Genomic DNA, 23330 nt, shown 5'->3' with positions numbered 1-23330 from the left:
AGCTCCAACAGGCTGCGATTCATAATGGCAGTGGAAGTAAATGGACCCGATGATTAAAAGCTCTATAGTCATGGACACTCCTTCCATCCCCAGCCTGGTACAGATCGCTAATTTCCTGCCAACACCCTCTCCCACCTAATCACAAATAGACATAAGTACAGTTATTCTCTGGAGAGCGGTTACACTATTAACCGTATGGTGTTGTGCACGAGGTTTAAGTACTTTAAAATGACAGCAGCTGCTATGTCAAGTAATGAGATTATAAACCTGTACAGGTGGCCACCACTGATGCCAAGCAAAAAGTAGCTGCAAAAGTTCATTTTATTTATTTAACAAACTACCAATAGCTTTTATCATCCCAGATCACATTTAAACAAGTTCACACTTTATCATTATGCAATTTACAGAGTTCAATCCTCATGGAAAAGTATCCAATTTCAGAAGAGATCGAGGATTGGATTTTGGATTGCACAACAAGATTATTTTAAAAACTTTGCACCAATGTCGAAAAAGGAAAGTAAAGCCTTCTATTGGTGGGGTTCTCACTAACAGGAAAAGAGGTGAAAAACAAATCACTAGCACCTTAAAAGCAGTTGCTTCAGGCAGAAAGGGCCAATTAGACTTGGTTGGCAGCTCATGGATGACGAGGAAATTCTGAATGAAAATCAGCTGCTGCCTTGTGGTTCAGGTTATGAAAACAAAGGCAAAGTGTTTAACGAAGAAAAGACAACAATCATTAAAGGAGGTGCCTTTTCCATTCGTTAACCAGTGAATTTACAGGATCTGAGGCAAGGTTTACTACCCCATTTTAGTTTCTCGATCAGGGTTACATGAAGTCATGGCAGCAGGCCGTGGATGGCCATGCAAACAGCAAGTACACGTTGCCAGTAATGGCTACATGACCTTGATGCAAGGCAGAGAAGTCGTTTTGACAAGCTGGAACTGGTTTAAAGAATGCCAGACGAATTGTAACAAGAGGTTGAAAACAGTGTAAACGAGAAGGGCACTCGGTGGAATGCATACCTCCACCCCGTAACGCCTTATCCACGAGAACATTTTGCGCCCAATACATTTTTGAGATGTCACGCTATATATCGTTTTTGAGCGCCATCTCTCAATGGTGAAGAATGACTAAAAAAATTTTTTCTAGTAGTTGGATCCGGACTCGGATCTTCACCAAAATTGAATCAGTTCTTGGGTCATTCTACCTCAGTTCACCCAAGGGTTGTAACCCGACCCCCTCAGGTTTGGCTAATTTTTTGCATGTATGTTACACATGATAGTCTATGTTAACATACAAAATTTTAGCTAAATCGGACTAGGGGTTGACGAGATATGACCTTGAGAACATTTGACCTTTTTGACGAAAGTCAAAATTTCCACCAAAATTCAAATCCTCATATCTCAGCAACCACTTGCCCTCTCTCGATTATTTTGGTGTCGTTGGAAAGGTAATTGTCCATAGAATGCAAATCCAGCATCGGTTCGTCGATCTAGTTAAGTTAGGGGTGGATGATTTATTGACCTGACATTTGACCTTGATCTTGACCTTGAAGACCTCGTGACCTTGACCTGGCCTTGCATGAAAATGAAGGTTCATACTGTCTACTATAACATCAAAAAACTGGAGGGGTAGTATTTTTTGTTCTCAAGATATTTTCGGCCAAAGTTCAAAGGTCGTAAAAATGCAACCAAATCATGACGTACATAGACATGGCCAGGCTTGTCAGTTTACAGTCAATATTGTGCCCAGACTCATCCCAATCATAGTTGATGACACATGTTGGTTCCACTACAAGTTGTAACATGCTCCTTTGGTGACTTGCAACTTAGACGGTGGGGGGGGGGGGCATCTCAAAAAAATTTCTGATATCCACTCCTATGCTAATAGCACTAAATAATACATTTTTGAAAATTTTCTGATATCAACTCTCTAATCGTAAGTGTCGCCAAACCTACCATTAGGAGTTGATATCAGAAAATCTTCTGAACGATGTATTCTAGTATGACAAAAAAAACTCGATGCAGTTTTGCCTTGTTTTCCATCGGCAGCACTGCGAAACAGGCCTGGAAAAGTCCATTCATGTTTGAACGTAATCTAGCTAATATTGACTGTAAACTGACGAGCCTGGGCATGTCGATCACATCATGATTTGGTTGCATTTTTACGACCTTTGAACTTTGGCCAAAAATATCTCGAGAACAAAAAATACTACCCCTCCAGTTATTTGATATGGTATAGTAGACAGTATGAACTTTCATTTTCATGCAAGGCCAGGTCAAGGTCACGAGGTCTTCAAGGTCAAGATCAAGGTCAAATGTCAGGTCAATAAATCATCCACCCCTAACTTAACTAGATCAACGAACTGATGCTGGATTTGCATTCTATGGACAATTACCTTTCCAACGACACCAAAATAATCGAGATAGGGCAAGGGGTTGCCGAGATATGAGGGTTTGAATTTTGGTGGAAACGCGACATGAGTCGAAAAGGTCAAAAGTTCTCAAGGTCATATCTCGTCAACCCCTAGTCTGATTTAGCTAAAATTTTGTATGTGAACATAGACTATCATATGTAACATACATGCAAAAAATTAGCCAAATCTGAGGGGGTCGGGTTACAAATTATATTTTTGCTGGGTGATCTGAGGTGGAATGACCCTCTTCCTTGTCACACACCCAACATGTCCACCAAGTTTCATCTAAATCAATCCACAACTTTTTGAGATATTGTGCTATATATTGGTTTCACCCTATCTCTCAATGATGAAGAATCACTTTAAAAATTCCAGTAGTCAGATCGGGATCTGGATCTTCACCCAAATCTAATCAGTTTGTCCTTGTTACACACCCATCCTGTCCACAAAATTTCATCCAAATCCATCCACAACTTTTTTGAGAGATCCTGTACACAAACAAACAGACAGACAGAACAAACAGACAGAAAGAGGTGAAAACATAACCTCCTTCACCTTCGGTGGCAGAGGTAAAGATGGAAGAACGAAACCAAAACTCTATAGACATAAGATAGCAATATGATGATAACCTTCAAGGAAATATTGTGGACAGGTTGTGTGTCAGGTCAGGTAAGATCTGTGACCTGCTACAGGTACCATGTAAACCTGTACAAACCTGTTCCATGGTCGGGTTGTCGGCGACTAAACCGTCTCCCCCCACCAGGTTTTCAGGTGAGGAGGGTGTTTGGATATGGACACCCAGCAGGATTAAAAACAAAACCTGCCAAAGGGCGGAGGAGCTCCTAGTGAGCCAACGGCCATCCATATCTAGTGCCAAACTGTGTCTGCGGACTTCCTCCTGCAGTTGGGTTACTTTTTTTTATTAGGAGGTTGGTGGCAGGATTTGCACTCCGGCCACCGTAAAACCCTTCATTCCGCAAAACACAAAAACGCAAAAAAAAAATCTGAAAACCCACTCCGTGGGAGTACCTCCTGTGCAGCTTCCCTTGGCAGGGCAGCTCACCGGATGACGGGATTGGGGAAAAGCCTTCGGGACCCCCAATCTTTGATGATAGGAGGGAAACCACGGGGTAACATCCCCGGGTCAGATTGCGGGAGAGTGAGTCTGAGTGGTGCTGAGGTGTCGTCCACCAGACGGCGGTCTCCTTGGGTTAACCTGAGGCGGTCCCTTCGGGTGGGTGCCTGGAATGTCCTATCCCTAAGAGAGGATGATCACCAGTCTCTGTTGTCATCTGAGCTCAAGCGTTTGGACATCGGGATTGCAGCTCTCTCTGAGGTTCGGAGACCGGATTGCGGCGAGATAATGGTGGGTGGTTACACCTACTATTGGTCTGGTCACTCTGATGGTTGCCATACCCAAGGAGTTGCTGTGGCTGTGTCCAATAAGCTGACCCCAATGATAATTGAGGTAACACCGGTCAATGAGCGTAATATGAGACTAAGGATTTGTCACTCCTTTGGTGTGATTTCCCTGGTCTCTGTTTATGCTCCGACTGACCTCACCGTGAAGGATGCATTCTACACCACGCTAGAGTCTGTGGTTGATCAGTGCCCCAGACGAGATACACTTCCAGTCTTGGGGGATTTCAATGCATCGACTGGAACTGATAGGGATGGTTATGAGATGTGTGTTGGTCCCCATGGGTCAGGAACTATGAACCAGAATAGCACTAAGTTCCTTGACTTTGCAAGAAGTCATGGACTTAGGGTGGCTGGTTCATGGTTTCAGCGCCCACAAGCTCATCGCTGGACTTGGTATTCCAACGCTGGCGGTGTGGCAAAGGAGATTGACCATGTCCTAATTGACGGTCGCTGGAGGATGATCCAGAACTGCAGGGTCCACCGGAGTGCTCAGTTCCTCAATACTGACAACAGGCTTGTTGCTGCAACTCCAAAGCTGCACCTTAAATCCTGGAGAATGGTACCATCCCAGCCTAGGCTGGATGTTGGCAAGCTCAGGGATGAGAGAGTAGCTGAGGAGTTTGTGAACAGGCTGAGTGGACACTTGGGGGGTCTGGGTGCTTTGGGGGGTCCTGAAGAGTTGTGGAGTGCCTTCAAGACCACCATCCTTGATGTTGCCGGTGGATCTCTTGGAACTCACTGCAGGGCAAAGAAGAATTTTGTCTCTCAAGGGACACTGGATACCATTGACCAGAGTCGCAGGGCCAGGCTGAATGGCAGAGCTGAGCTGTTCAGGGAGCTGAGGTGTAAAACTGTACATGCACTGAGGGTGGACAAGGAGGCCTATGTGCGAGGAATCTGTGAGGGGATAGAGCATCACCTGTGGACAGGTGATTCTCATCCCGCTTACAGGGGAATTCGCGCATTGCGTTCATCCAAGCCCATCCCTCGGAGCACTGCAGTTAGAGCAGAGAGAGGTAGGCTCTTGACAGAGGAGTCTGAAGTGAAGGCCCGCTGAGCCGATTACTTTGAGCGGTTGTACCAGGCTGCTCCCCCAGCTGTCGAGTTGGACGTCAAGGGTGTTACAATCCCTGTTGCTGACCCTCAAATCAACTGTGGTCCACCTTCGCTTGTGGAAACACGGGCTGCGGTGAACCGGTTGAAACGGGGCAAAGCTCCAGGGATCTGTGGCATCCATGCTGAACTTCTCAAGGCTGGTGGAAATGCTGCACTCGTGTCGTTGCCATGCAGTTTTGTGCTCTGCCTGGAACACAGGCATCATCCCAACTGATTGGAAGAGGGGCCTTGTTGTTCCTCTCTGGAAAGGGAAGGGTGATCGCCAAGACTGCAACAACGACCGAGGGGTGAGGCTGCTCTCAGTGCCGGGCAAGGTCTTTGCTCGGATAATTCTTGATAGGGTTCGCCACCATCTGCTTGAGCACCAGCGTCCAGAGCAGTCAGGCTTTACACCAAAGAGGTCAACGATTGACCGTATCCTTGCTCTTTGTGTCCTCACCGAAAGAAGATGAGAGTTTTGGCAGGGGCTGCTTGCAGCCTATGTTGATTTCTGTAAAGCGTTCGATTCAGTGAATCGGGATGCCCTCTGGAGGATTCTTGGTCTTCGTGGGGTGCCACCAAAACTGATCGATCTGATGTCTGAACTCTACTCTGGTACTGAGAGTGCTGTGAAGTGTGGTGGTACCATCTCTGACTTATTTCCAGTTGTTACTGGAGTTCGTCAGGGGTGTGTACTGGCCCCCACACTTTTCAGCACTTGTATGGACTGGATTTTAGGGAGGATGTCGGAGAGATCAAGCTGCGGTGCATCGTTTGGGAATGTCAAGATCTCGGACCTTGATTTTGCAGATGATGCAGTCATCTTTGCGGAGACTTTAAATATCCTTTTGGGGGCCCTCGGGGTGCTGAATGAGGAGTCGGAGCCGCTGGGATTTCGGGTTTCTTGGGTCAAAACTAAGATCCAGGATTTCAGTGACATCTTGGATGCTGCTGTCCTGTCTGTGTCTGTTTGTGGTGAGGATGTTGAGGTCGTGGAGAGATTCACTTACCTTGGCAGTGATATTCATGTCTCTGCTGGCTGTGAGTCAGAGGTCAATAGACGTCTGGGTCGGGCCTGGGGAGTCATGGATTCACTGGATCATGGGGTGTGGCGCTGCCGGTACCTGTGCGGGAGGATGAAAGTCCGAGTCTTCAGGTGTTTGGTACTTCCAGTCTTGCTCTATGGATGCGAGACTTGGACTCTGACCAAGGATCTGAGACGGAGACTTAATTCCTTTGGTACCAGGTCTCTTCGGAGAATCCTTGGCTATCGCTGGTCGGATTTTGTGTCCAACGAGCGGTTGCTGAGAGAGACTCGGATGAGATTTGTTACCTGCATAGTCCGTGAGCATCAGTTGCGGCTGTATGGACACGTGGCTCGTTTTCCTGACGCTGATCCTGCTCACCAGATTCCCTCAGCGGGAGAGGCTCATGAGTGGAGGAGGCCAGTGGGCCGACCATGTGCCTCGTGGTTGCAGCAGGTTGACCATCATCTCAAGGAGACGGGGATGGGCCTGGCATCTGCCTGGGGGATGGCCAGAGGGAGGCCCCTGGAGTACCGGCGGAAAGTGGACGCAGCGACGCGCTGTTCTGGCACATGCTCCCATGCCTGACCAGACCTTCAAGGAAAGAAAATACGACCAAGACCCAATAAGTGAAAGAATGTGAGGCATGTGGAGCCCTGAAAGAGCTGGCAAATGAAAAAGCACCAGGTGCTGATGAAATTCCAATATAAAACTCTATAAAGAGGTTGGGGGGAGGCAATCAAAATGTTAATAGCTATCAGTACACACATCTGGAGCAAGATGGTATGGAAGAAAAGGTGGAAGCAAGAGGTCTGCATCCCATTGCCAAAGAAAGGGGATCCAAGAGAATGTTCAAACAACTGAACCATTGCCTTGATTTCACAAGATGCAAGATGTTACTGAAGATCATTAAACACAGATTGGAAGACTTCATCAACATAACAAAAAAATCACTTTGAGCAAGTTTCAGAAGAGGAAGAGGGACGAGAGATCAAATTTCAAATCTGAGGTGGATCATGGAAAAAGCAATGGACTATCAAAGGAAGGTGTAGCTGTTTCATAGATTATAGCACATACAACCTGTCGCTTCGCTGATGGGGGTATGAAGGGGTGGGGGAGGGGGGAAGGAAGGGAGAGGGAGGAAGAGAGGAGGAAAGGTACAGAGAAAGAGAGAAAGAGAGGAGGAAAGGGAGATGAGAAAGAGAGAGAAAGAGAGGAGGAAAGATAGAGAGAAAGAGAGAGTGAAAGAGAGGAGGAAAGGGAGATGAGAAAGAGAGAGAGAGAAAGAGAGAGAAAGAGAGGAGGAAAGGTATTGAGAAAGAGAGAGAGAAAGAGAGAGAAAGAGAGGAGGAAAGGTATTGAGAAAGAGAGAGAGAAAGAGAGAGAAAGAGAGGAGGAAAGGTATTGAGAAAAAGAGAGACACAGAGAGAGACACAGAGAGAGACACAGAGAGACACAGAGAGAGACACAGAGAGAGACACAGAGAAAGAGAAAGAGAGAGAATGTTGTGCTTTATGAAACACAACACAACACAACACAACACACATTGGCCATTTCAGGAATTTTTCAGAAATCGGCAGATTGGAGTTATTGTGGTTATGGACTAGTGCGTACTGTGCACAACTTTTAACGAGGACACTCGGTGGAGCGCATACCTCCACCAAGTAATGACTGATCCAGGAGAGCATATTGGGCCCAATAACTTTTTGAAGTATCATGCTTTATAATCGTTTTTGAGCCCTCCCTCTCAATGGTGAAGAATCACTTTCGATATTAAATAATTCTCATATCCAGATCTGGATTCAGATCTTCACCAAAATCGAATCAATTCGTCGTGGTCACACACCCAACATGTCCACAACTTTTTGAGACATCGTGCTATATACGAGTTTAGGCCCATCTCTCAATGGTGAACATATACTTTAAAAATTCTCGGAGTCGGATCCGCATTCGGATCTTCACCAAAATCTAATCAGTTTGTTTTTGTCAAACACCCAACCTGCCCACAAAATTTCATCCTGATCCGTCCACAAATTTTTGAGATGTCCTGCACACAGACCGACAAACAGACATACAAACAAACAAACGAGAGGGGTGAAAACATAACCTCCTTCACCTTCGGTTGCGGAGGTAATAAACAAATATTAAAAACAGCATTGCATTTTCGATGTTTCAAGGAGATGTGTGTAAACGTTATTCTTTAAAATAAAAACAGCTGCCAATCATCGTGTGACGAGTGGACAAAATTTGTGTGACGCCCCCCCCCCCACCCCTCCCCGAGGTCGGCTCACTCCAGATCAGATTCATATGGAAAGGCAAATGAGGCATTGCCCTGTAGTTTACAGTGCTCGGTTGCATTTCATCGATTCAGTAGTTCTTATATGCACAGTTCACAAAGAAAATCGTATTTACTCGTACTTTGCAGTTCATGAATAAGGGTGGTATGGCATCCTGATGTTTGAACCATGTGAGACTTCAAATTTGTTCAGAATAATTTTTTCCCCCATTTTGGTGGAGATACGGTAGTTAATTTGTGGAGGTATGGCACAAAAGCATTACACTAAAACTCCAAAACAACGAAAAAATTAGCAATAGTGAAAAGAAAAATGGTACTCACTGTAAATCATGGGATCATGGAACACGAACATAGCATGAAGGTACTTCGTTTCCAATTCTTTCCACTCTGAAAGCAAAGAAACAATAGATTTTTTTTGGTTGACATCATGGGGTATTCAGCAAAAGGCAGAATTTATATCTGGCAGCAATCATAGCAAGTTAAATGAACAGAACAAGTGATCCATCGTGATCTGGCTACTGTTTGAAAGATGGAACAAGTAAAAAGTGTGAGGAGATGCATGCTTTGGATGACATAACACAAAGATTAGCACATTAAGAAAAACAGATTATCAATGTATTCCGAAGAAAGGTTCACATAATCAATCTTCAACAATCATTTCATGACAAAGGATGACAGCACCGTACTTAAAACCGAAAGACATGAACCAGTTTCTAGGCACAATAAACACTTGGTTGTTACGAACTACTAACTACTACCACCACAACCAAAATTAATCCCACCTTCTTGAGTGGTAGGCTGAGGGGCGCTGCTTTGGCGCACGTTCCCATACCTGACCTGACTGAGGGGGGAGTTTGGCCCAAATCTTTCACGAATCAGATAACTAGGCGTGAAGTTAAACTGGAACTGATGGCTTTTTAGGAATTTGTCAGGAATATGGAATTTCGCCAAAATGCCAGCAATAACTCACCCCAAGAAACACTTGATCAAAGCAGACAAAAATAATGAAGCACGAAGTTAAAGCAAAACATGGTTTAAAGAAAGGTAATACGTTTCTTTACACTTGCAATCACTATAATGATAAGGTGCTTAAATGTGTATTATATAAATTTCAATAAGGTGAGGATATAGATTTTGTCTTTCCAGCTTCTGCTTCACATACACTGATGAGCCAAAACATTATGACCACTGACAGGTGAAGTGAATAACATTGATTATCTTGTTACAATGGCACCTGTCAAGGGGTGGGATATATTAGGCAGCAAGTGAATTCTTGAAGTTGATGTGTTGGATGCAGGAGAAATGGGCAGGAGTAAAGAAGACCTGAGCGACTTTGACAAGGGCCAAATTGTTATGGCTAGACGACTGGGTCAGAGCATCTCTGAAACGGCAAGGCTTGTGGGGTGCTCCCGGTAAGCAGTGGTGAGTACCTACCGACAGTGATCCGAGGAGGGACAAACCACAAATCGGCGACAGGGTGTTGGGCGCCCAAGGCTCATCGATGCGTGAGACCAACGAAGGCTATCCCATCTGATCCGAACCGACAGAAGGTCCACTGTGGCACAAGTCACAGAAAATTTTAATGGTTGTCACGGGAGGAATGTGTCACAGTCCACAGTGCATCGCACCCTGCTGCATAGTTGTAGACCGGTCAGAGTGCCCATGATGACCCCTGTCTACCGTCGAAAGTGCCTACAATGGGCACGCGAACGTCGGAACTGGACCTTGGAGCAGTGGAAGAAGGATGCCTGGTCCGATGAGTCACGTTTTCTTTTAGATCACGTGGATGGCCGTGTACGTGTGTGGCATTTACCTGGGGAAGTGATGGCACCAGGATGCACTGTGGGAAGACGACAAGCCGGTGGAAGGAGTGTGATGCTCTGGTCAATGTTCTACTGGGAAACCCTGGGTCTGGCCATTCATGTGAACGTCAGTTTGACACGTGTTACCTACCGAAACATCGTTGCAGACCAGGTACACCCCTTCATGGCAATGGTATTCCCTGATGGCAGTGGCCTCTTTCAGAAGGATAATACGCCCTGCCACACCGCACACATTGTTCGGGAATGGTTTGAGGAACATGATGAAGTGTTCACGTTGTTGCCCTGGCCTCCAAATCTCAATCCGATTGAGCATCTGTGGGATGTGCTGGACCGACAAGTCCGATCCACGGCGGCTCCACCTCACAACTTACAGGACTTGAAGGATCTACTGCTAATGTTTTGGTGCCAGATACCACAGGACACCTTCGGGGGTCTTGTAGAGTCCATGCCTCGGCGGGTCGGCGCTGTTTTGGCGGCACATGGAGGACCAACAGCAAATTAGGCAGGTGGTCATAATGTTTTGGCTCAACAGGGTATATTCTACTGTTTGTGTGTGTGTGTGTGTGTGTGTGTGTGTGTGTGTGTGTGTGTGTGTGTGTGTGTGTGTGTGTGTGTGTGTGTGTGTGTGTGTGTGTGTGTGTGTGTGTGTGTGTGTGTGTGTGTGTGTGTGTGTGTGTGTGTGTGTGAGACAAGGTAGATTCATCTAATCCAGTGTGTTACCATTTATTGATTAAGGTTAAAACTAACATTATTTTTGCTGTTATCTACTTGACCTGATCATATTTCTACTTGTATGCTCATCGACGACCTTCACTTTCACTCTTCCATTTCGGTAGACAATATATTTTAGCATATTGTTGGTTGACTTCCCATGTTCAAAAAGGAAAGGTAAGCCTTGTACAATATGGATGGCCTTATTGTGCCAATGCAGTACCACATTTTTGGTTTCAAAACAAAAAATAAATGGAAAATTGAAAAAGACACCAATGCGTCGATGGCTATCTCTCCGCCTGCAGGAGATGTCAATGCACCGTTACATTTGATCTCAGTTAAAGGTCACATTACACACAAAGGTCGCATGAGAGAGCATGAGAGAGAAAATAGAAGTAGGAGACATCAGATGCTTCTAACAAGTTATGGTCTGCAAAATGATTCTCAAAGGGCACATGACCTTTAACCGATTGAACCCAAAATCTAATCAGTTAATCTTTGTATTGCAGTCCCTACTTGTGCCAAGTTTGTTTGAAATCCCTGCAGTGGTTCACAAGTTATCGTGGTAACATAAACATCAACGAACAGACGAACAAGCTGGGTGGTTAACCCAAAAACATGCCTCCTGCTTTCGTCTACGGAAGGATAAAATCAGTAATACTAGGCGTGTCTACCCATCGCTTCGCTGATGGGTTGAATGAAAAGACAGTATATTGCACCTCACAAACATATTGCAAGAGTCAATCTGCGAATCTCAATGAGGATTATACGTGGTGTCAGCTTAGTGGTTAGGGTGGTGGCTTGGGATCCTAGGGTCCTGAGTTCAAGCCCCTTTTACCGCTGAATTAACACCAGGGGGTTGAGCCTGTCATCCTTCCGAGGTCGGTGAAATGAGTACCAGTGAAGCAGCCAAAAGGCTGCACACGAAGGGAAGGTGTATTGACGGATTTATTAAAAAATCTAGTATTGGTGTGGCGCAGGCATGATGAGCCGAATGGCCTACTCCTGTGCAAAATTTCCTTGAAAATTCCTTGATTTAAAATCCCTTAAAAAATACATTTTATAACATGCAGTTGTTATTGTTGTTGCTGCTGTCATGGTGGCTGTCGTTTGTGTTATCCTGTGCACTTGCACATATTTTCCATTGCTTCCAAAGTATTACTATATATAATTTTGTGCGCTCCTTCCGTGTGCTCAATGATTCCTCCAGTTATAAAATAATAAATGTGAATGTTGGAACCGCTGCATTAGGCTCTCATTCCAGCATCTTCTTCAATCTTGAAAAAGTCTTTGAAATGGGTATCGTTGTGATTAAACAGACAATATTTTTTATTCCAAGTAAATCAATTATTAGCTTTCCAACCAAGTAAATCGAATTTTAGCTTTCCAACGGTACCATTTTTATTATTTTACGACAGCATGAACCACCTAAAGTTTGAGGTCCTGCTTCTTCTTTGTGTGATGGAGGGATGAGGAGAGAGGAGGTTGGGACCATACTCTGTGCAGAGCATTGATGATGGAGGATGCCTCTCCTTTTAGTAATAGATGCTTCTTGGTAGAATGCCTGAAAACATTCCTCCACTACAGATTGACAGCTTATAGAAAATTCATAAAGACTTGTAGAAAGAAGAAAAGAAAAAAAAAGAAAGAAAAAAAAATGAAGAGGAAAGAAGAAGAAACATGAAAAAAGAAAGAAGGAAAGAAAATAAAAAAAGAGAAAAGGGGGAAAAATAAGAAAAGAAAGGAAGCAAAATCAATGATGAGACTTTGGTGAAGAATCAATCTGTTTGTGGCAACAAGAATCATTTCTCCAACACAAAATCGCTTTCGTGTATGGGGAGTCATATATCACCTGTAATGTAAAAAGTAACACTCATTTCGGCAACACAAATCCACGTGACATGTACTTTGAAACATGCAGTCCATGGCTTACTCTTGATCACAGTGGGAACTTACTCTCAATCACAGCACTTGTAAAGATGACCATGAAGCCTCCATCTTCAAGAGACTTAAACAGCATCTATTACGGGGCAGAGATAACAATGTGCAATTAATCATCCAGGGATAGTTAATGTTTGCAGAGATTTATGCCAGCCTTATGATGGGGATTCTACTTTGGAAACATGTTATTGAAACAAAGGCAAAGCTACCAAACTTCAAAAGCAACCAGAATAAGACAGTGGGAAACTGAAATAATCAACTCAGCGTAGAGAAACGTGCGTCCTGGAGCTCACGTGGATCAGAAACATCAGTCACTCACCCTCCCCCACCCCCCCCCGGCAGACCCCCTTAGACCCTGAATTTTTTTAATGGCGTGAACATACTTGGTACATCTCAGGTGATGAAAGTTGTGGCCAAGTTTCATCAATACCGTGTATATAGTTTTTTTAGAAGAAAGCAAATACCTATTTTGGGGGTGGGGGGGGGGGAGCAACTTTCCTTACACAACCTTAGACCCCAACTTATTTTTTTAATGTCGTGAACAAACTTTAGTACATCATGGGTGATGAAGGTTGTGGTAAAGTTTCATTGAGATTGTATGTGTAGTTTCAGAGAAGAGAGCACATACTTATTTGGGGGGGGGGGGTCCAACCACCCCCCCATCGACCCTCTTAATGAGCACAGATTTTGATGCAGTCATTACACTTTGGTACATTACAGGTGATGAATGTTGTGGTCAAGTTTCATTGAAATCCTGTATGTACTTTCAGAGAACAGAATATATACCCGTTTTTTTTGGGGGGGGGGGTCATCAAAAAACCACCGTGGACCCCCTTAATGAGCATAGTTTTTGATGTGGTCAATACACCTTCGTTAGGTATCAGATATGAAGCTTGTGTCCAAGATTCATCAAAAGCATGTGTTTGGTTCAAGTGATAATGACTGAAGTGTTTACGGACTGACTGACTAACTGACTTACTTATCAACGGACACTGCTTGATCACATAAGCTCACCTGACTAAAGTCCAGGTGAGCTAAAAAATGTACTTACATGTTCGAGAATTTTAATTTGATTGCACGATGAAATATCTTGTCATCAAAACTGCCAATTCAAAATGAAGAGAGGAACACAAATGATGTGAAGACTGAACAGTGTTCAGACTGAAGTCGATAGACTTGAAAATAGTTTTCTGGTGTAGGACTGTCCATAATATTCCACCATTGACCACACCCATATCGGGATGATTGGCTCTCGGCCAATTGTGTAGCCGTGGTCCACCCCCCCCCCACCAGGCTGATTGACAGGCATTGTCTTGCCACCCCTCTTGGCCCTTCATTGCCCTACGTGTAGGTTTATACCTACTTTGTGGAATCCTTTCAAGTTATGAAAAAGTTAAGTAGTCATGGACTTTCCCACTGTAAAATGCAGTAGATGTGTGTTTATTTCAAGGACTGAGCTTAAACCAATTTTGAGTTAGGGAGGAGGAGGAGTAGGAGGAGTAGGAGGAGGGGGGGAGGAGGAGGAGGAGGAGGAGGAGGAGGAGGAGGAGGAGGAGGAGGAGGAGGAGGAGGAGGAGGAGGAGGAGGAGGAGGAGGAGGAGAATCACAGTCTGTTTTGGGTTTATCAATTTTGTAGCTCAGTGATGCTGTCAAAGCAGGCCAGCGGTAAACCTCGATAAAGGGCTATATTTTAGGAGTTCAATCAACCGGCTTGACACAAAGCCACAACAGGTCTCATGAAAGATGGTGATCTCAGTAACACATTTAGCCCTGTTGTCCTCATATTTTGGTGTGTGGTCCATGCAATATTCATATTTGAAGGATACACCCATCTGAATATTTGGACCATTTTCACATAATTTCCCATAAACTACAAGACAAAGAGCCCTCTTCCGACACGCTACCAAGTCATTGATGGACGCCGAGTACCACAATGGATGAAATTGATGGCTCTATCATCAAACAAATCCACCTTGACACACTTGATCTGTAATCACGTCACGCAACATGCACCAGCAGCAAAAGAACTTTCAGATCACCAAGAAAAGCGGATCTATTTGGCTGGTGGCTTCTCTGATGGTTCGCTTACAGCATGCCTTTCATCTGCAGGAATGTATCATGACAGTCAACTCGCATCAATGCAGGAAGAGGCAGATTTTCAGATATTTCTTCACGTGAAGCATGCCGATGAAGAGTTCAGATGTAACAATGTGCGTGGGTCTATTACAATCAAATCAGCAGACACTGATGTGCTTGTCTTAGCAGTCCACCACTTTCCACAGTTGCTGGACACTGCCGAAATATGGAGAGAGAAAAGAACATCAGCAGGATTCAAGCGTATCCCGGTCCATCCGATATGTTATGTTACAGCTTGCTTCCATAAATGTGTACCCGGCTTCCTGCGTTTCATGCCCTGACAGGATGTGACTCTGTATCAGCATTCTTCGGCTGTGGTAAAAAGAAAGCATGGAAAGCTATGAAGACACTGCATCTTCACAATAATGGTCCACACCTCGAAGTCCTCGCCACTGACGATCTCCAGGAGGCAGTGGCTGCTTCAAGACATTTAGTCAGTGCCATGCATGATTTTCAAGGGAAATATATGGATGCACACACAAATTTGAATGATCTTCGGGAGAAACTCGCAGCGACCAAAGATGTCCCAGTGCATAAGTTGCCTCCATCTGAACCAGCTTTTCTCGAACATGTGAAGAGATCCATTCACCAAACCCAGGTATGGATGAATGCCCACCTGGCAAATCCAGAAATTCCCACACCAGAGGGTCGTGGACAGTACAGAGGAGAAGGTGTGCTGCATCCCACATTGTTTGATGGACCCACATCAGAGGAGATGTTAGATGGTCTTGTGTGTTCATGCCGTGGTAGTGAACCATGTACCAACAGCTGCAGCTGCTCACAAGACAGTTTGCCTTGCACTAACGAGTGCATGTGTGCCACCAGTGACAGGCAGTGTGGCAACGAACTGTCACATGGTGACCAAAATGACACGGACAGTGATGGTTGAACATATCGAGGACACTTGCTCAAAATATGTTTTAGTTCATTTCTCGTAGAACAATGTGCATTGGTGTAACATTTCGTTATCACATCACTTGTGCAAACTTCAGTCACTATATCGTATAATTTGCGTGGAGAAATTTGTTTCAAAATATTCTCATTATATTGACATGGTAAACTGAACACATATAAAACAAGAACGGGGACTCATAGAGCACATACCTTCGCCGCCACTACTTTTTTGTTCTTGGTATGAGTGTGGGGAACTGGTTTGATGCTGGTTTGATGCAAATCGAATAAGAATTGCCTGAGTTATGCCGAAAACCGCATATTTTTCAAGGGCGTGACCCCCCCCCCCCGACATTTTACCCCAACCGGTCACATGTGTTATGACGTCATTGTGTCACAAGATTGGGCATTAAATTCTGAACATTTTGGTGCTGGGTTCATGTAAAGTGGACAAGAATTGACCGCGTTATGACAAAAACCACATATTTTTCAAGGTCGTGACCCCCCTGACCTTTGACCCCTAACCGGTAACAAGAGTATGGGCGTCATTGTGTCATATTGCATATCACAAGATGAGGCGTTGAATTCTGAACATTTTGGCGTTAGTTGCATGCAAATTGAATAAAAATTGACCGTGTTATCGTAAAAAGACGATTTTGACCTTTTCATGACCTTGACCTTGACCTTTAACCGGAACGATCCCAAAATCTAATCGAATGCTTCCTGGCTAATAACCAATCGTCCCACCAAATTTCATGCAATTCGGTTTAATACTTTTTAAGTTATACGAATCACAAGATTACAAATAAATAAATAAACGAGATAACCCACGCTCGGGGGGGGGGGTGGGAGGGGAAGTTAAAAGCACCATTATCAATCATTATCAACCACTTTGGGCTTTCATGGTCTGTAATTGAATATTGATGTTTTTTAAAGGTCTCATGCAAGTCTCAAGGAAGAGGAAAGCGGGGAAGGAGGAAAGAATTAAGGGCAAGGGATCGGGGTGAAGAAGGTTCAGATGTATGGGTGTATGGGGAGGGGTTAGTTGGGGGGATATGTTCGGGAAGGGGTAATTTTGGGGAGGAATAAGAGGGGGTATACTATGTAACGGGAATGGTATGTATGGATATAAGTGAAGAGAGGGTTATGTAAGGGGAGGGGGTCACTAATGGAGGGGGAGGGGAGAGGGTATGGAAGGGGAATGGTATGTTTGGGTGGAGTAAGTGAACAGAGGGGGGAAGTTCAGGGAGTGTAACACAATGGTCTCATTGCAAATGTCTTGCCTCGACCCCCGATCCTCTATTAGTTGAAATCCACATGAAGGCCCCTGAATTCATCTTGCAGCGGTGTGACCCAGTCATTGCTGAGAAGCTGAAAGTAATGCAGGAGGATTGCGAGCGCTGCAAGGCCGATCTTCAGGATCGAGGACAGCAAATAGAAGAATTTTGACGTTTCAATAATTTTGTTGATGAACGTAAAAACACGAAATCCATCTTCCCAGTCATTATGTTCAATAAATGTGAAATAAATATTCAACGAGAACGGGCACTCATAGAGCGCATACCTTCGCCGCCACTACTTTTTTTGTTCTTGGTATGAGTGTGGGGAACTGGTTTCATATGAATGGTCTTATGACACAAACCACATATCTATAATGTCATGACCCCCCCGACTTTCGGGGGCTACGGACTAAACAACAATCAACTCACGTCGTTTTGACGAGTCTTCACTCGCAAGCTCGGTGAATACAATGTATCAACAAGAGAAGGTAATCTCGTTTGATGCTAGTTTCATGCAAATCGAATAAGAATTGACCGAGTTATGCCGAAAACTGCATATTTTTCAAGGGTGTGACCCCCCCCCCGACATTTTACCCCAACCGGTGACATGTGTTATGACGTCATTGTGTCACAAGATTGGGCATTAAATTCTGAACATTTTGGTGCTGGGTTCATGTAAAGCGGACAAGAATTGACCGCGTTATGACAAAAACCGCATATTTTTCAAGGTCGTGACCCCCCTGACCTTTGACCCCTAACCGGTAACAAGAGTATGGGCATCATTGTGTCATATTGCATATCACAAGATGAGGCGTTGAATTCTGAACATTTTGGCGTTAGTTGCATGCAAATTGAATAAAAATTGACCGTGTTATCGTAAAAAGACGATTTTGACCTTTTCGTGACCTTGACCTTTGACCCGAACGATCCCAAAATCTAATTGAATGCTTCCTGGCTAATAACCAATCATCCCACCAAATTTCATGCAATTCGGTTTAATACTTTTTGAGTTATACGAATCACAAGATTACAAATAAATAAATAAATAAATAAATAAATAAATAAATAAATAAATAAATAAATAAATAAATAAATAAATAAGTAAGTAAATAAGTAAATACACGCCGACCAAAACATAACCTTTCGCAGAATGCGAAGGTAATAAATAAATACACGCCGACCAAAACATAACCTTTCGCAGAATGCGAAGGTAATAAAGAAAAAAATATGACAATTGGCAGATGTTTGTTTCTGTAGTTGATGATTTTCGAAGTTAGTGGTCCGGAAATTACGTCTTTTTTCTATTAAAAGCACTCAAATGTACATATTGTTGTGGTTACCAAATTCGCAAACCACCATTCAGGTCCCTTAGGTGAGGTATCTCGGTAAGTACATGTGTAGTTAGGCCCAAACCCGTTGTCTAGTGGGAATACATGTCATTTATGCGTGCTGCGACTCTTCAGTATAGCCGTTTTTCTTTTGCTATCTTTATTTTGGACCAACCGCCATGATTACCACCACAACCACAACATCAACCACCAACCACAAACGCCGCTTCACCACAACCGCCACGACCTTCCCGTCACACCTCGCAACCGTAGCATCGCCACCGTTCTTGCCCCGCTGTGGGTACCGGTGTTGGACTCGTGCAGGGCGCGCGTCGAACAGAGTGTACAAAATCACGGATTTTGTGCTTCAAAAACGGATCAAAAACGACACACGCCCACTTTTTGCCGTCCAACCGGTGAGCGAGGGGCGAATTGGCCCCGCCCCCAGGGCGATCGATATATGCAAATTTGTGGATCAAAAAGCCTTCACGCCCACTTTTTCTCGGGCCAATGGGGAGCGAGGTGAAAGGTCGAAGGGAGGGGGTCAAAGATGAGAGGGCGAAGTTACGGGGCGGATAAAAGGACCGTGTTCGTCAGTCCAACGGGGAGAGGAAGAGAGTCCAGAGGCGGAGAGGAAGAGAGTCGAGAGCCCAGAGGCGGAGAGGAAGAGAGTCGAGAGTCCAGAGGCGAAGAGTAGGAGAGTAGGAGAGTCGGAAACAGAGAGTCAAGACTTCGCAGGCGGTGGAGCTGCTCGTCGTGTGCGGAACGGAGGGACGGAGCTGTGGAAAGGCGGCGACACCAGACGAGGGGGTGCTCGCGTCGTGCAGGAAGCTGCACCCGAGGGAGGCCGACAGCGCGACCTGGCCGAGGTGGAGACGCTCGTCGCACATAATAAAGATCCTCTATACCCCGAGCATCAGCAACCCCCTCCTGTTTCCCCCCGCGCTGAGATAGTGCGACCAAGGGGGCCCCTTTCCCACCCCCTGCCAGACACTGTCCGCGAGGCCCGCGGAGTTGAGGCGCCATCGCCGCTCCGCGTCTCATCACCAGACGGGTAGGCGCGACCCGGTCTCGGCCTCAGGCCCGCCTCATCCTTGAGGGTATTCTTTCCTTGGTTTTGGGTATGTGTTGTCGGCGCCGTCTGTGAAGTAGAATTGGATAAGTGTTGCCGTGTGCTCGGTAGTCGGTATTAGCTCTGCATTGTGTTTTCGCTTTTATATTTGCTTTTTGTGTAAATTGCATTGTCTTTTCTGTGTGCTTTTGGTGGAATTGAATATGTGTGCTTCCCGTGTGCCGCGAATAAATGTGCTTTATTATTGAACTGTTCTCCCGCTTCGCTTCGTCTTTTCCTCTCTTGAATCCCCATCCTGCTTCACGTAAAGGGTTGGTAGTGGGCTGAATACGCCCGATAATTAATCGAACCGTCGAGGTCGACGATAACACCGCTCGGTTATTCTGATAGTACGGAACGGGTCGCTTAAGTGGCCCGTGTCCGAAGTCGACCTGCGGCGAGGTGCGATCGCCCGGTCTACCCTCCGCGTGGGTACTTAGGTAGGTCGAATTTGGCGAGCAACCCTATCCCACGCGGGGGCTGATTGGCTCGATCGCGGTGAGACCGAAAGGTCCACCCGTGACTGGTTCCCGGCGTTAGTCCGAGAGGGTCACGACTGGATTGTCCGTCCGGTGGGCGACGTGCCGCGATTCGAGTTACGTGGCCATCAGCACGCCGGCGGGCGCGAATCCGCAACAATATATTTATCTAGAAGTATTCCATTAAGTAACAAGTAGTATTCCCCTGTTCCTTCTGCACATTTCAATACCAATCATGTAAAAATAGGGCGCATTGCTTTGTAGTTATAGCGAATTCACTGATTTTCAGAAATGGTCAAAATTTTCTAATGGGGGTATCCTTCAGGTGTGAATATTTCATGGGCCGCACACCAAAAAATGAGGCCACAGAAAAATGAGTTACTGAGATCCCCATCTTTCATATGAGACCTCTTGTAGCTTTGTGTCAAGCCGATCGATTAAGTACCAAAAAATCTGACCTATACTGCTGGCCTTAAGAGCTTCATAGGTTTATCGGTTTGTATCTTGGTAGATGTATTTTTTTGAGGACTTGTGTTGCATTAAACCTGGGGCTAGCAGGATGGTCTCGAGCTACGTACACTCGCCTCTAAGCTGTCTAGTCTGGGTTTGATTCCCATCCCAGCTATAAACTGTCAGCCCTGGTGTTTCACAGGCAAGGTGACTGGTCAATCGGTGTGCCATCCCTCGGATGGACATTAAACGAGCGCCCCATCTGCCAACATTCGTTGGTGGACGTTAAAGATCCCATGGTGTGCTTTAGACAGTGAAAAAAAAAAAATTTAGACAGTGAAAATAGAGACTTTTGAAAAGAGTCGGCGAGTTATCGCCAGCACCATGGCCAAATTCCAAATTCTTGCACCAACTAATCGAACATCAGGCCTGGCCAGCCAGTTCACGAAGACTCAGGCCAAGCTTCCCCCAGCTGACCCCACAAGAAAAGGTGGTTTAATAATGGACATTAAAAAAAGAAGAGGTAGAAGAAAGGAGGAGGAGGAGGAGGTGTTGTATTAAACTTAGAGTGCCCATGCCATCCCTACATAGGAAGTCCTACAGACTTCCTGATGAACTCTTGAGAAAATATTGCTTAAAGTTTTTCAACACTAATAAGCCAAAATAGTGAACATCATAACAGAAAATTTGGAAAAAAAACAAGTTAAGACAAAGTTGGAACTGTATATTCTAAGGTAAGAACAGGAGCTGAAGAATGTTGCTCTACATCAATATCTTCAAGATTTTGTTGATGGAAAGCAGAGGATGTTGTTGAACATATCATGGCTACAGAGAAAATATAGTGTTCAAATTAAAAGCAGGAAAAGAAGTTCATTGTTAATATGAAATACAAACGAAATCCTTTCGAACCCTTCAGAATTACCCTTTCGAATTACACTTCAGAATTAAACACTTAACATGTTGGGGGGTATAGAGGTTCTTCTTCTTCATTTTTGACGGGTGGACGGCAATAGCCAAATATTGAAGCAGCTTCATCGCTGAAAAAAAAATATATTGCAGTGTCTGACTTTTCAGGAAAAATGTCAGACAGACAAGGAAGTATTGATCAAAGTGCTCAACCATGTTTAAAAATTTTGGACGATGTTAGAACTGTTGGATAGGCCAACTTCCAAAAAGTACAAGAGGAAATAGAGACTACGACCACATGGCAATGTGTGAACACATGAAGCTGCTTATTGCAAGAACAGATCACATTTTCTACAGTGCCTTCAGAAACCCATCGACTTTTGTCACATTTTGTTGTGTTGGAGCCTGATTTTAAAATGGATTAAATTTAAATTTTTTGTCACCGAACTACACAAAATAACACATAATGCCAAAGTGAATACATGTTTTGTAGAAATTTTTACAGATTTATTGAAAATGCAAAGCTAAAATATCTGATTTACACAAATATTCAACTCCCAAAGTCAATAATTTGTAGAAGCGCTTTTGTCAGTGATCACATGGGTATGTCTGTATCAGCTTTGTACATCTGTATTTGGGGATTTTCTCCCATTCCTCCTTGCAGATTTTCTCAAGCTCCGCCAAGTTGGATGGGGAGCGTCAATGGACAGCAATCTTCAAGTCTTTCCACAGATTCTCAATGGGATTCAAGTCTGGGCTTTGGCTGGGCCACTCAATGACTTTCACGTTATTGTTCTGAAACCATTCCAGTGTCGCTCCGGCTGGAAGCTTTGTGTCATTGTCCTGTTGGAACGTAAATCTTCACCTTAGTAGGTCTTTTGCACTCTGAAGCAGGTTCTCCTCAAGGATTTGCCTATATTTCGTTCCATTCATTGTTCCCTCTATCATTACAAGTCTCAGTCTCTACCTTTGAAAAGCATCCCCATAGCATGATGCTGCCACCACCATGCTTCACGGTTGGGTTGGTGTTAGATGGGTGATGAGCTGTGCTCGGTTTCTGCCAGATGTCGCGTTTTGAATTCAGGCCAAACAGTTAGTTTTGTCTCATCAGACCACAGAATCTTTTTCCTCATGCCCTCAATCTTTCACGTGCCATTTTGCAAACTCCAGGCATGCTGTCATGTGCCTTTTCCTCAAAAGTGGTTTCTGTCTGGCCACTCTCCCATAAAGCCTAGATATGTGAAGTGCTGCAGAGATTGTTGTCCTTCTGGTAGGTTCTCCCATCTCAGCCAAGGAACTCTGGAGTTCTGTCAGAGTGGTCATCGAGTTCTTGGTCTCCTCCCTGACCAAGGTCCTTCTTGCCCTGTTGCTCAGTTTGGTTGGACGGCAAGCTCAAGGATGAATCTGGGTAGTTCCATATTCTTTCCATTTCCTAATGATGGAGCTCACTGTGCTCTTGGGGATTTTCAACACTCGAGAAATTGTTTGATACCCTTCCCTGGATCTATAACCTCCTCACAATTCTACTTCGGAGTTCTATGGACAGTTCCTTGGACTTCATGGGAGAATTTCTGCTCTGACATGCACTGTCAACTGTGGGACCTTATAAAGAAAGGTGTGTTTCTTTCTAAATCATATCCAAGCAATTGAATTGGCCACAGTTGGACTCCAATCAAGTTGTTGAGATATCTCAAGGATGATCAAAGGAAATTGGATGCACCCAAGCTCAATTTAGCGTGTCATAGCAAAGGGGTTGAATACTTATCGACGCAAAGCATTTCAGCTTTTAATTTTTAATGAATTTGTAAATATTTCTCAAAAGAAATTCCACTTTGACATTATGGGGTATAATGTATAGATCAGTGACAAAACTAAAATCTCAATTTAATCCATTTTAAATTCAGGCTGTAACAACAAGATATGAAAAAGACAAGGGGTGTGAATACTATCTGAAGGTACTGTAAATGCCAGTCAACTTTGCAATAATGCAGCTTTTGTGCAAGGTATGTCCACAACCTG

General features: G+C 44.6%; 1 protein-coding gene across 2 annotated transcripts in view; it reads right to left on the bottom strand.

Moving 5' to 3' along the window:
• The window catches only part of LOC147018377 (protein TASOR-like), a 128736-nt gene that overhangs the window by 38141 nt on the left and 67265 nt on the right, over positions 1 to 23330 (bottom strand). For both annotated transcript variants that reach the window (XM_085897964.1, XM_085897963.1), the window contains 2 exons: positions 12746 to 12809; positions 8577 to 8642 (listed from right to left, as the gene is read on the bottom strand). In XM_085897964.1, the coding sequence (XP_085754090.1) occupies positions 8577 to 8642; positions 12746 to 12809 (130 nt within the window). The remainder of the gene's footprint in view (positions 1 to 8576; positions 8643 to 12745; positions 12810 to 23330) is intronic.

This window comes from Eptatretus burgeri, chromosome 10 (assembly GCF_056783735.1).
Source record: "Eptatretus burgeri isolate ZD-2024b chromosome 10, Ebu_testis_v1, whole genome shotgun sequence".
In the NCBI taxonomy this organism is placed as follows: domain Eukaryota; kingdom Metazoa; phylum Chordata; class Myxini; order Myxiniformes; family Myxinidae; genus Eptatretus; species Eptatretus burgeri.
This window is presented reverse-complemented; position numbering and strand designations above follow the sequence as displayed.